Source organism: Mesitornis unicolor, unplaced genomic scaffold (genome assembly GCF_000695765.1).
Source record: "Mesitornis unicolor isolate BGI_N332 unplaced genomic scaffold, ASM69576v1 scaffold1181, whole genome shotgun sequence".
Classification (NCBI taxonomy): domain Eukaryota; kingdom Metazoa; phylum Chordata; class Aves; order Mesitornithiformes; family Mesitornithidae; genus Mesitornis; species Mesitornis unicolor.
Window position 1 is genome coordinate 1 of NW_010161538.1, and position 12955 is coordinate 12955.

A 12955-nucleotide genomic window follows, 5' to 3' on the forward strand; every position below is an offset into this window, starting at 1 on the left:
TATATATAAAAATATAAATATATACCCTGCCTTCTAACAGACCAAGATTAATTCTCCAACTTACAGTGCTAGGGATGCAATCCTGGGCAGACCCTGCCTCAGGAGCTGACTGACGTTACCCGTATCAGATGGTGGTGCGACACGGAATTCAGCAAGGACACACTAAAAAATGCAGTGTGACATCCCTACGCTTGCAGAACAGAAGGGTAAGAAAATTACAAGAGCTTCCTTGTATCAGCAATGATGAACGAAAGATTAATGCAATCTACTGCAGCAGAGAAGGAACGAATGGTCTGTTAATGCTAAAGGATTAAGAGCTCTCCAGCCTTTCTGGATTTACAAATCCATCAAAACAAACCCTTGTACGTGGTGGTGGCAGGGAGGAGGGAAGAAAAAGCATTGCTGGCTTTAAAGTAAGAACTAATCTCCATCTCACAGGGTTGGTTGTTCATTACCTGGTAATCTCGTCATCTCCAAGCATTCCCTTGGGAATTGGTGAGTATCGCCCTGGTGATGCTGGGGGCAGGGTCTGTCCCAGGTAAGCAGATGGAGTGATATGGTTATCCACTGGCTGAGTATAAGCTTCAAAGAGGAATAAATAATATAAAATAAGCACTAAGGCAATAAGGAAAAAGAGCTGGAGGAAATGAAACAAAGTAACATAAGGAGTGACCTCTTCTAAAAACGAAATACAGCAGTTCAAATCTCACCATTCTAAAGCATCGTCTCACATCTGCACATTCCCCAGTCTCCTCATGCTGAGTCAGTAAACAAATTTTCCAGTTTGAATGTGCCTCAAAGAAACTCTCTTTAGAAACAGACACCGTGGATAGCTGAAGCCCATGAGGACGGTCTGGAGATTTATCTGGTTTTAAAGTTGTCTTTAACTTGACTGAAGTCAATTAGGAACTTCAGTTTCTTAAAATCACTGTGTCGGAGCATCAGTGAAAAATGCATCATTTTCATGTCACACTTCTCCCTAACTGTGAAGCTGCCCACCTCTCTCTTTGCAACGCTTTGATGTGGAGCACCCTAACACCTCCAGAATACTCCAGGCCGTTCTGAATAACCAGTCTGAACAGGGAGGGACGTTTCGTTTCTTAGACACGGGTGCTGGTAGTGATGCCACCAGCTCAGCCAGCAGCACTCAGAAGGAAACAAAGGTAGGATTACTCCACCTCGTACTCCTCAAGGCAAGCAGCATCAATTTTCAACAAGGCAGCGCAAAAAATTTCAACTGCAAGGCAAGGGTCAGTTGCCTTATTCACAGGTTCATTGATTAAACCTGGGAAGGGGAATGAACAGGATTTAGTCTGACCTCTTGCACAACAGGCACCTGAGCCACAACACACACACTAGAAAGATGTATCATCTTAATGATTTCAAGGGATGGAAAATATTCTACAATTCCAGGAGAGCTGTTCCAATAAATAATTAAGAGAGTGCATTATATTTCCACGTTAAGCACATCGATTTTAAGTGTCGATTCACCAGGCGCAGTCATACCTGCTGTCTGCTACCACAAAGCATGTTCTACAATTGACAAAAGTGCTTCAGGCTTTGAGGCTTAAAGACAGAGGGTGGAGACACTTCACAGATTCAACATTATTTAAGTTGCCCGACTGCTTTTGTTCTTTTTCACTTGCTGTATCTGACGTGGTGCCTGACCTTTCAGGATTCACACCAAGCCCAAAGCTTTCAAATGAATGGACGTGGCACAGATTACAGAAGCAACATGTATATTCTCTCTTTTTTTTTTTAAACCACTGCCAGAATGTTTGGATCATGTACAAACTCCATCACGAGTATTTTTATGATAGATTTGCTAAACGGGCAGCTTTCAAACCACCCAATCTGTGACGGATTGATGGGTTGATTCTGCATTGCTCTGGATTCCCAGTAAACCTGCGTGCAGTGAGTCTGACACACGGAGCCTGTATCACATCAGCATTACCTTACCACAGAATCACAGAATCCCAGAACGTTAGGGATTGGAAGGGACCTCAAAAGATCATCCAGTCCAATCCCCCTGCCGGAGCAGGAACACCCAGATGAGGTTGCACAGGAAGGCGTCCAGGCGGGTTTTGAATGTCTGCAGAGAAGGAGACTCCACAACCTCTCTGGGCAGCCTGGGCCAGGGCTCTGTCACCCTCACTGAGAAGAAGTTTCTTCTCAAATTTCAGTGGAACCTCCTGTGTTCCAGCTTGTGCCCATTACCCCTTGTCCTATCATTGTCACCGAGAAGAGCCTGGCTCCATCCTCGTGACACTCACCCTTTAAATATTTATAAACATGAATGAGGTCTCCCTGACCAACGGTCTAATAAAAGAGGTACCAAGTCACATAGGGAACAGCCAATAGCACCACAACGCCTGGTACACGTAACCTCTGCCATCACAGCTGATTAGCCACACTGCAGCTCATTCTTTACAGCTTTGTCAGATTATTAGAGTTCTTTCAGTTTTCTAGAGTGTGTTTCAGCAAGCATTAAAATCCACTGCTAACAGCCCAGGTACTTGAAAAGCACCAGCCAGTGAAGAGACCAAGTGCGTTGTTCAGCCACACCAGTGGTCAGTGAGTCGCAAGCCCCAGTCTGGGAGCATGCAGAACTTCTGGAAATCACAGCTCTGGATTCACAGGAGGTTTCAGCAAAATTCACAATCTCAGTGCAAGAGGTAGATGTCCCCCTCTACAACACGGACAACAGGAGGCTTCCCCAGGAGAGCTTCAAGAGGTCTACAGCAAAGGGAACATCGCTTGTGCAGAAACCAGATGATCAACAGAAGCATTCGTATTTGAGAATTGCCCAAGAATTAGGAGTTGTTCAAGACACGTGACTCCTAAACCAAGTTTTAGAACAGCTGCAAGGTGTACACTGCACCTCCATCCTTCTGCTCCCTGCAAGGATTCAGAGACTGCAGATCCCCCTCCTTAATGCTTTCTGTCTGCCCCAGCACGAGATGCAGCCTCTGCGCACTCCTAACAGATCTGGACACTTTATGGGCAATTTCAAAACTTGTTTTTAGCCTCACTGGAGTTTTGGCAGCAGATTCTTACAACGATTACCAGTGCATACAGCAATATTTACTTTTCAATTGAAAAAAAAAACCCAAAATAAGTATTTTAATACAACAGCGTATTTCCACGCCACCGTACACACTTTTTGTTTAAAGCAAGTGATACTTTAAAAAATTACCACTGTTCATAAATACAGTTATTTTGGTGTTCCTCAGAAAGTGTTACAGCTAAAGCACAAAGAAACGGAATGCAGACTTGATGAGCTCTTTTCCAATTAGCAGAAAAAAGGTCCTGAATAAAAAAAATACTAAAGATCGCGTCACGGTGCAGCAGCTCTGTACGTTCTGTTCTCAATTCACAAAATGAATTTACAGATGCTTTCAACAAGTCAATGACAGCTACAACGATGCATGTTTTATAGGAAGGAATTAGATTTTTCATTGAAGGTTACATGTTCACAGACTTGCAGGACTTTCACCATGTAACTAGGACTCGGCTATGAAGCAACCTAGGGATTATACCTGAAAAATATTCATGAAGACCATGACAGAAATAAAAGGCAAGCCATCACTTTCTGAAGCCTGGATCAGGTCTAAATGTCTATTTCCAAGTAAATATTATTACTGATGTGGGTGATAAAGGACCTGTGTTTTGAATGAGCAGAAAATTACATGCATAAAATGAACTTGTTTTGACAGGAAGAGTCGAAGACTCTTAAGGAGAAATTCCATTTCCAAATCCACCCCCACTCTTGACATAACCAGTTCTACAAAGAAAGAAGAGGGAAGATTTCCTATTATTTCCCCATTACCTGTAAACTGAGGACACCAATCACAAGTACAATCTCTACAATGGGAAACAAAATTAAAACTGTATTGCCATTTACTGTTACTCCATGCTCTTCTCTTCCCGTATTTATGCCATTTAAGGAACAATTAGGCATTTATGTCTCTAGTAAGGAAGCTGATTATTCCCTAACTCTTACAGTATTTTATTTCTCGATGTGGAGTGGAAATACTGTACCCAGGCACACACACAGAGCAAAATTACTTGAAATTTGACATAAAAAATGCATAATTAATGATGTCTTCAAAGAAGGTCTGTATAGGAAGAAGTCCTGTCTCAAAAATATGCAACATACAGGTAGTGTATGTACAGGTTCTAGACCTTCTTAGTAACATTTCAACCAAATAACTTTAGAAATATTTATACCAGCAAGTTACTGGGCATTTGTTCCAGGACCCATTTAATGACCTACACAGATTACTGAGGCAGTTTCCATTCCCTACCGACATACAGCCTGTTACAGAAGACTGACAGCTATGACTATCAAACACAAACCAGTTCAGCTGCCAATGGCTGGTGGTAGCCAGCTGGGTGGCACTGGTCCTCAGGACCATCCTGTCCACAGGACAGCGCTGCTGTCCCTCTGCTTGCAGTGAACATAGGGGGTTTTTGTTGAATATCCATGTTTCCTGTACTGGAAGTTCTCCCTTTTCAGTGTCTCAGACACTGGGTGCCACACAGACCAGTACTCAAATGGCAATGTCTCAGAAAGAACAAGCATTCATAATTGCATTCTTCTTCAGTCAGAAACTGGAGATCACTGCAATCTGTCTAATCTAGCAGTCCACAGAATCCCAGACCGTTAGGGATTGGAAGGGACCTCAAAAGCTCATCCAGTCCAATCCCCCTGCCGGAGCAGGAACACCCAGATGAGGTTACACAGGAAGGCGTCCAGGCGGGTTTTGAATGTCTGCAGAGAAGGAGACTCCACAACCTCTCTGGGCAGCCTGGGCCAGTGCTCTGTCACCCTCACTGAGAAGAAGTTTCTTCTCAAATTTAAGTGGAACTTCCTGTGTTCCACACCTCAAGCCTTAAAAAAACCTCACAGAAACAACACAAACACACATAGCAATCAACCATTCCAGACCGTCAGGGGCTGCGGTCAAGTTTTCATCATCCATTCGTACACCAGTCTCCACAGCTATCGCACACAACCCCGAGTTATTTTTTCCTGCTAAATGCTCTGGTCTCAGAAAGCCCCAGTTCTTCTTTAACAAGATGTTCAAGATTAACTTCCCCCATAGGCAGTCAGAAGCCGTTCACCCACTCTGGTAAATAGCAAATTACAGAGGTCAATTTTCAGCCCCAGGTGTGCGGTGTTGGCAGGACCTGTACTCATCTCAGTAAATACGGGTGTAAATCAGAATCTCAGAAACGTCTTGATCAAATGTCCCTCAATTCAAAGACACTAAGCCCAAAGATACATCAAATACCAAATGATTTCATTATCTATGTGGATGCTAACTTACTTTGTCCCATCTTTTGTGTCATCAGAGCACTTGACAAGACCATACTATTGTGTGGCTGGCACTCTTACTGCAGGAGTCTCAAAAGCAAAGAGATTTTGCAGAAAACCTAGACACTGAAATCTGTGAACCTGGTTCTCAAACAGTTCTTCAGTATCCTTAGCTCTGCATTTTGAATGCTCATCACCAAGGAAAGTGAGGCAGCCCTGTAACTCAACTAGACCAGTTCCAGAGAGAAAGTCTTAGAGACAACCAAATGTTGAATTTGGTGTTTTGTGGACTTTGGAATGAAGTGCCATGTTGACACAAGTTAGCATAGTGAGTAACCTGCTGCATGTTCTGCAGACAGTACAGATGCCAAGCCAGTAAGTACTTTTAGATGTATCTGATATAACGAGTGCTTAAAAAACCCACACGAATGAAAAACAAAAACCAAGAGGAGGTTTAGGTTGGATATTAGGAGAAAATTCTTTACTGAAAGGGTTCTCAAGTCTGGAACAGGCTGCCCAGGGAGGTGGTTGAGTCACCATCCCTGGAGGAGTTTAGAAGACAAGTAGATGTTGTGCTTCGAGACATGATCTAGCGGTGGAGTTAGGGCTGGTTCAGTGGTTGGACTCGATGACCTTAAAGGCCTTTTCCAACCAAAACCATTCTATTATTCTCTTCTATGAACTTTCCTGAAGAGCCAGCAAACATGGTAAGAAGGTGTACTTGAAGACACCGCTGTCTCTTTTATGGCTCTGTTATGATGCAATGAACTTCAGTGAACTGAGTGTCTCCAGCTCATCCACCAGTTGAGATAAATTAACTCGCTGCATGAGAAGAGGGACAACAGCGTGCCCTTACACATACTGCCAGAGCACATACTCCTTTAAAAGTACCTACTGATACAGATAATGTGAATATAAAAACAAAACCACCCAAAGGAGAACACCAATTTGTAGTCACTAAATGGTAACATCCCTCTTGAAGAAACAGTATATTAAATAACTAATTTTCTTTATGTTGTACTTCAACTGTGAACTTTCAGGATTTGAATGTTCGACTTCAAAATGACTCCTGTAAGTAGCACTCTTATAGACATTCTTGTAACTATTTTCAATATAGCATTCACTGGTTTTCCACTTGAATTATCAATTATGTCAAAACTGAAGTAAGATTTCAAGTGAACGTGGAATTTCACAACACATTTGCAGGCACGCATCGGCAGTCAAGACCTCCCCCCCTCCTCCCAGTCTTCACAGCCTTCAGGAGAATGAGGGACACCATCTCCTTGTACTCGTCAGGGAGTGAGCAGAAACACCGAGTCAGTAGGGCTAGGCCACACGGACACACGCCAAGAGCCCGACTGCTGCTGTCTTCTCAGTACACAAGCTATCAGATATTGTTCTCTTCAGCACATAATTTTCCCAATTAATCCATTTTCTTATATCAGATTTTCACACTGTCTAATTTTTAAAAAGCTTGAAATGCTTAAAATACTAAAAATAGGGCATGCCAAAGCCTCAAAGGAAAAAGAAATCATTAAATCACAAAGATAAACTGAACTTACAGTTTGTGATGTCAGGAGGGGCATAACTGTCGTTCATGAACATGCTGGTGGGTTTTGCAACTTTCAGATAAACAAAGTCAGATGTGTTTTTTAAGGCAGTCACTGCTTCTTCATGAGTAACTTCTTCTAAGCAAACACTGTTCACCTAAGGAGAGAAATAGAAACAATTTCTCAACACAGCACGATGAACATGTTCACAGGATGCTCACTGGAGGCTGCTGGAGCGCTCTGCACTGAGAGTTACCATTGGGATTCATGTGCAACAGACAATTGATCATACAAAAGTTGCATAAGAGATGCTTTGTAGTTCTGTGAGCTATAACAAATGCAAGTCTTTCCTCACAAGACTGTAAAACCTGTTTGAACTGCAGGCACTGTAAAGAAGGCACACAACTGGAAAACTAACGGGACAAATACGACACTCAAAGTGCTGTAACGTGCACTGTCTCAGCACTGACACAGAGCGTTATTGCAAGCAGTAATCACAAGAAAGTTTCTTCTAGGACGAATAAATCCTACATGATCTCATCAGGACATAATGAAGTTCTAGACATTATAACAGGACAAGATTCTCCTGCAAGAGGTCAGACGTAGGGGTCAACACTGGAGAAGTATCCAAAGTGACTGATGTACACCCCAAACAAGAACTAGTTTAACTCTAGGGGCAACAGATTTTTTAAACTATTACTATCGAGGTGAAACACTAGCACTTCAGTTTACAAAAAAATGCTTTAACATTTAGTATCCCATTTAAAGCCTTAGTAAATTGAGTTGTTGACCTCTCTTTCATATTTCGGAGAGGGAAGTAACTTCTGCAGGTAATTCCAGGCAACATAGGAAATAAAGCTTGTACTACACTGAACCCGAGGGACCAAACACAATTTCCTCTGTTTGATTACTTAACTTTATGTACTGTGTAAAAACAAATGAGCCTTCTCGATTGTTATTGGTGGGGAAAAACTCTACTGCTTGAATATATTATTTCCATCTGCATTTTCTAAGAGTTTCATAAAATCCTCTTACTGATTTTTTTTAAACGTATTTAAATTCCTACCACTCCTTATGGCCAAAAAGTCATTTTGCAGCACATTGGTGACTGCAGCACAACCTAAGCACACAGACAGAACGTTACAGCCTGCCAAATATGGGGGCTTACCACTACATTAGTGACTAAAGCTTTGACTAAGTGAAATTCAGCTCATCAGATGATGTTATACAAGGTATTTTACTCACTTCTTTCCTAACTTAATGAACTGAGGGAATGATTACAGCTACAATAAATCAGGACAGTGTATTTAATATATCCAATAGCATATTGCGTATGCTCCTTGCATCCCCAGAACAGTGCCTGACAGCAATCCAAGGCTATTTTATTTAATTTTATTTTTAAGTAGCTTCAGTTTTCCCAGCTCTGTACAAGTGACAAACTTACCCACAAAGTCTGGGAAACTCAGCAGTGAACATTTAGAGTCCATTTCTTACTGCTCAAAAAGCAACAGAGCCCACATTCTGCTGTCAGGCACTTTTGAGCACAGAGGTACTCAGAGCTCTTACAGACGCAGGCGTCGCCTGGTAGAGGCAGGAGGTTGTGGCAATTACACCTTACAAGAGTTGAGTTTACGAGTCAGAAATCCCTGGCTCCCATTTTTCTAGCTGGACAACTAGATTTGCAGATGGAATTAAAGAAAGTTGAAAGTTATTTTTACTTTATGCATAAAAAAATTCAACTTCAAAGTATTTTAAGCTCAAAGAAATGCCATTCAGAAGTATCACAAACACAAAACCCAGTATAAGCAGCAGTTTCACTACAGGCTGGCCAGCCACCGGTACATGGAGTTCCTGTCCATTCTCCTTTTTTTGAGAAAAGAAACAATACTATTGTATGCTGCTCTACAATGCCATCACTCAGATCCCAGAAAAATAATAGCAGGCATCAGAAATAAACATGCTGATTAATACAGGTTTGGCACGAAACACTGGGCTGAGTGTGAAATTTCAGATTTCTAGATAAGATGGTGTTTCACGCTGCAGACTTAATTTTTACCACTGATCTCCTGGCAGTATCATTTTTTTCCCCTATTTCTATGAAATTACACTCCACTGGCAGGCAGCTTAACCACAAAGTGAATCACGCCCTTATCGGGCCTAAGTGAATGAACATAAACAAAATGCAGCTCTTACTTACAGCTAAAAGTTTGTCTCCAATCTGGAGTTTGCCATCTTTATGTGCTGCCCCACCTTCAATGATTTTGGTTACGTAGATGCTGTTGTCTCCAGGTATATGCTGATTTCCTACACCACCAGCAATACTGAAACCAAGACCTGTTTAAAGATAAAGTAATCACTCAGAAAAACCTTTTAGCATTCATTAGATTCAAATGATTACACAGATAATGACACTATTTGTATCACACATACATATAGATATATAAATATTGGGCTCTGGCTGAAGCAACACTGGATGCCTTTCCAACTGAACTCCATAATTCTCCAGAAAGTTCTGAAAATCAAAAGCTGACTCATTTACTTCACGACTTCTGAAAGAGGCACACAGCAGAACTAAAGCATCACCACTGATATTTACAGAACCATTGTCCAGCAAAATAATACTTTCGCTAAGTATTTTTTACTCTCTAGGTGATTCAATTAAATATTTTGCTCCCATTTGTAACATACTGTAAAATTACTAAATACTATCAGAAACACGTTATTATCATTTGGAAGAAAAATACACATTCTACAAGACCAGTTTCAGGACACATGGGTGAAAATTCAGGAGCACGTGAGATGCCGCTATTTTTGTATTACTCTGCATCTCCTAGAACTTCATATGGAAGGTACTATTTTCTTTTTTCGAAAAATAAATGCAGAAATCAATTGTCAACTCTACCCTTCTTGTCAAATAGATGTGTTACACTTCCTACATACCTTTAGGGCCTTTTACAAGTTTGATTTCCACTATTTTTTCCGTGACTGGTTTTCTTCTTTTGACATACAATCGTACAATTGATCCCGCTTCTTTCAATGCTTCAACTGCTTTGCTGTGTGTCACATCGCGAACATCCACCTCATTTACTCGTAGAATACAATCGTTAACCCTAGAGACAGCAACATGCATGATCAGCTGTTGTATTATAGCAGAGCGGATACATTGGGAGCCTTCTGTTTTACCCACAATAGACTAACGTTTACGTTATCACATTGAGATACATAGATTTTGCTTAAAAACTATCTAGATTCAGGACAACGCTCTAAAATTAATTATTAGTGCTTAAAAATTAAACAAGGATCACTAGAAAACATTTAACGGGAATGTTTTCTTCACAGCTGAAGAGGACACCAACTTACCTGTATTAAATTTAAACAGTATTTTGAAAAGAGCTTCATACAAACTACCTTTAGTTTAGGGCTATAGGAAAGACTTTAAGAATTCCAAAACTAGGAGGCACACAATGAGAATGCAGCAGTTTTAAGGCATGATATGAACAAGTCGACCTCCACTCCCGCTTTTCAGCAGCTGTTTAAGTGCTGGCCTTCCACTCCATTTAACACATTGCTGTAGGAACACCGAGCTCTCCTTACACCAAGCCCAATGCCTGACCCACCCGTCACCGTGTGCTCTCAGATGCACGGCCGACAACGTCAACGAGCTAAGGTGAAGCCCTGAAATCAGCTCATCAGGGCTAAAAACCATAACACATCAGGCATCTGCACCAGAAATGATAGGGCAAGGTCCTGACAACACCAGAGGGAAAAAGCTCATCCTACAATCACGTGTGGGCTTTTCCCACACAGTGATACAGGAGGTAAAGACTGCTCTGGATTAGAAAAATAATTTACAAATGCAGTTTGTTATTAACTTCTAACAGCATTCTTCAAAGGAATTTGCAAATATCACCTGCTGCCATCTAGCAATACGCCAATATTTCCTCACTAGGACTTCAGCAGTAGTATCAGTCCACAGTTAAATAAGAACGGTGTACACTGGAGTACTCGATTAATTTAAACAAAAAATACTGCTTTTGAAAAATTCAGGTACAGCATTATACCACGCGTAAAAGAGTTGTTATTAAGCTCAATTATCTTGCAGATCAGAAAATGTGCATATGAATAACCGAGAGTTACTTATCCTACCTAAGATTTTTCATAGTATACTAAATTAAGGACTGTAGAGCATATGGCATAATCAATTCATACCACTGAGCAGAAACAATGAAGTTTCCTTAACTTCACTTAACTGCAGATATTATAGGTTGGGGAAAAAAAACAACAGGTCCACTCAAGCATTTTTCGTTATCCTCAAAATACTTCTGTAAGAAAGACGTATTTAAAACATAATGTAGCACGATAAAACTACCAGAAGTAACAGAAAGCGTTCGATCCACCGTTTGAAAACATAATAGCAAACATCTAGCAACCCAACACAAAGTGATCATACCGTAATCTTCCATCCTGCGCAGCTGCACCCCCAGCTATAATTTTTGTAATGAAAATACTTGAATCATCCCCAATATGCGGGTTGTCTGTACCACCTGCAATGCTAAAGCCAAGTCCTGAATTTCCCTAAAGGTAGAGAAGAAGAAAAAAAAATTATACACTTCTTTTTTGGGGAAAAGATATTCTAATATAGCTGTCTGATTCAATATAGAGCCAAAACTATATAGTTTTCACTCCAAAAATAAGTTTACTACATAGAAGTGCAGTAATGTATGTAAGATGTACCTACACTTATTTTCCTAGAAGGAAGGAGAACACAAGTAAGCCAAAACTATATAGTTTTCACTCAAAAAATAAGAAAATGTTTACTACATAGAAGTGCAGTAAGGTATGTAAGATGTAATTACGCTTATTTTCCTAGAAGGAAGGAGAACACAAGTCATTGTGTAACTGTAAGAGCTCCAACCCCAGCTTTCTCACTGAAGGGACCTTGATAAACCAGACAAAAGCTTCCCTCTCTAGTGGGCCAGATCTTTGAGATTATTCCTACAAATATTTGCTCCTCATTAAATAATTAGTAACAAATTATTTTTGAGAAGCCTCCAAGTACTTCGTGTCACATATGTGATGTATCCTCACAGATGCAGAGATTCAGACTGACATTTTCCCTTCCCTTTGCCTGCCCTCACTACCAACTGCAAGACCTCTTGGCCCTCTCAGTAACAACCAGAGCTGCACAGGTTTCAAACACAACTCTTCCTTTCTTACTAAGAGTGCAGCTCAAGAAAGAGAGAGCTGAAATAGACCCCAGCATTAAATGTAAACATAACAAAGCAATGCATGTGACAAGGTATCACCTTGTAATCTCAGCTTGTAAGCCTGAATCTCAGTATAAAACTTAATGGTAGAAATAAAAGCCTATCATAAATAGCAATCTAGGAAATTAAGTAACAACTTGTGTTATTACTCTCTACAAGAATAGATAACATTAAAGGCAGTATGTCTCAGGGAGATCCTTTCCTTCATAGTCAAGGATATGAATGCACAGGTATCAAACACAACTCTTCCTTTCTTTCTAAGGGTGCAGCTCAAGAAAAAGAGCTGAAATAGATCCCAGCATTAAATGTAAATGTAACAAAGCAATGCATGTGACAAGGTATCACCTTGTAATCTCAGCTTGTAAGCCTGAATCTCAGTATAAAACTTAATGGTAGAAATAAAAGCCTATCATAAATAGCAATCTAGGAAATTAAGTAACAACTTGTGTTATTACTCTCTACAAGAATAGATAACATTAAAGGCAGTATGTCTCAGGGAGATCCTTTCCTTCATGGTCAAGGATATGAATAAAAACTTCTATTCCTAACTCCAGCAACTGCTGTATTTTTAATTTAGGTTAAATAATCTACATAAAGAAAAAAACCAAGCAGTAAGGATTGTTTTGGATTGCCATTTAGCAGTATCAAGAGGTTAATTTTTCATACTGAAGTATCAAATCCCATCTAAAACAGAGTACAGAAAGGCATTTAGCATGTTACCCTTTCCAGAGTAATTTCCTCATACTCATAATCTGCATCCGTGCCATTGACCTGTAAAGAAAGAAAAGGGAGAATTACAGAGAACTCTACACTAACAC

At 40.5% G+C, this 12955-nt stretch overlaps 1 protein-coding gene across 1 annotated transcript in view; it reads right to left on the reverse strand.

Moving 5' to 3' along the window:
- Positions 1-455: 455 nt before the first annotated feature.
- The window catches only part of LOC104547550 (disks large homolog 1-like), a gene marked incomplete at its 3' end in the record, with an annotated part of 23928 nt that continues 11428 nt past the window's right edge, over positions 456-12955 (reverse strand). Inside the window, exons 4-9 of the mRNA XM_010193300.1 lie at positions 12858-12908; positions 11321-11445; positions 9811-9980; positions 9068-9204; positions 6883-7027; positions 456-582 (exon numbers count right to left, since the gene is read on the reverse strand). Of these exons, the coding sequence (XP_010191602.1) occupies positions 456-582; positions 6883-7027; positions 9068-9204; positions 9811-9980; positions 11321-11445; positions 12858-12908 (755 nt within the window). The remainder of the gene's footprint in view (positions 583-6882; positions 7028-9067; positions 9205-9810; positions 9981-11320; positions 11446-12857; positions 12909-12955) is intronic.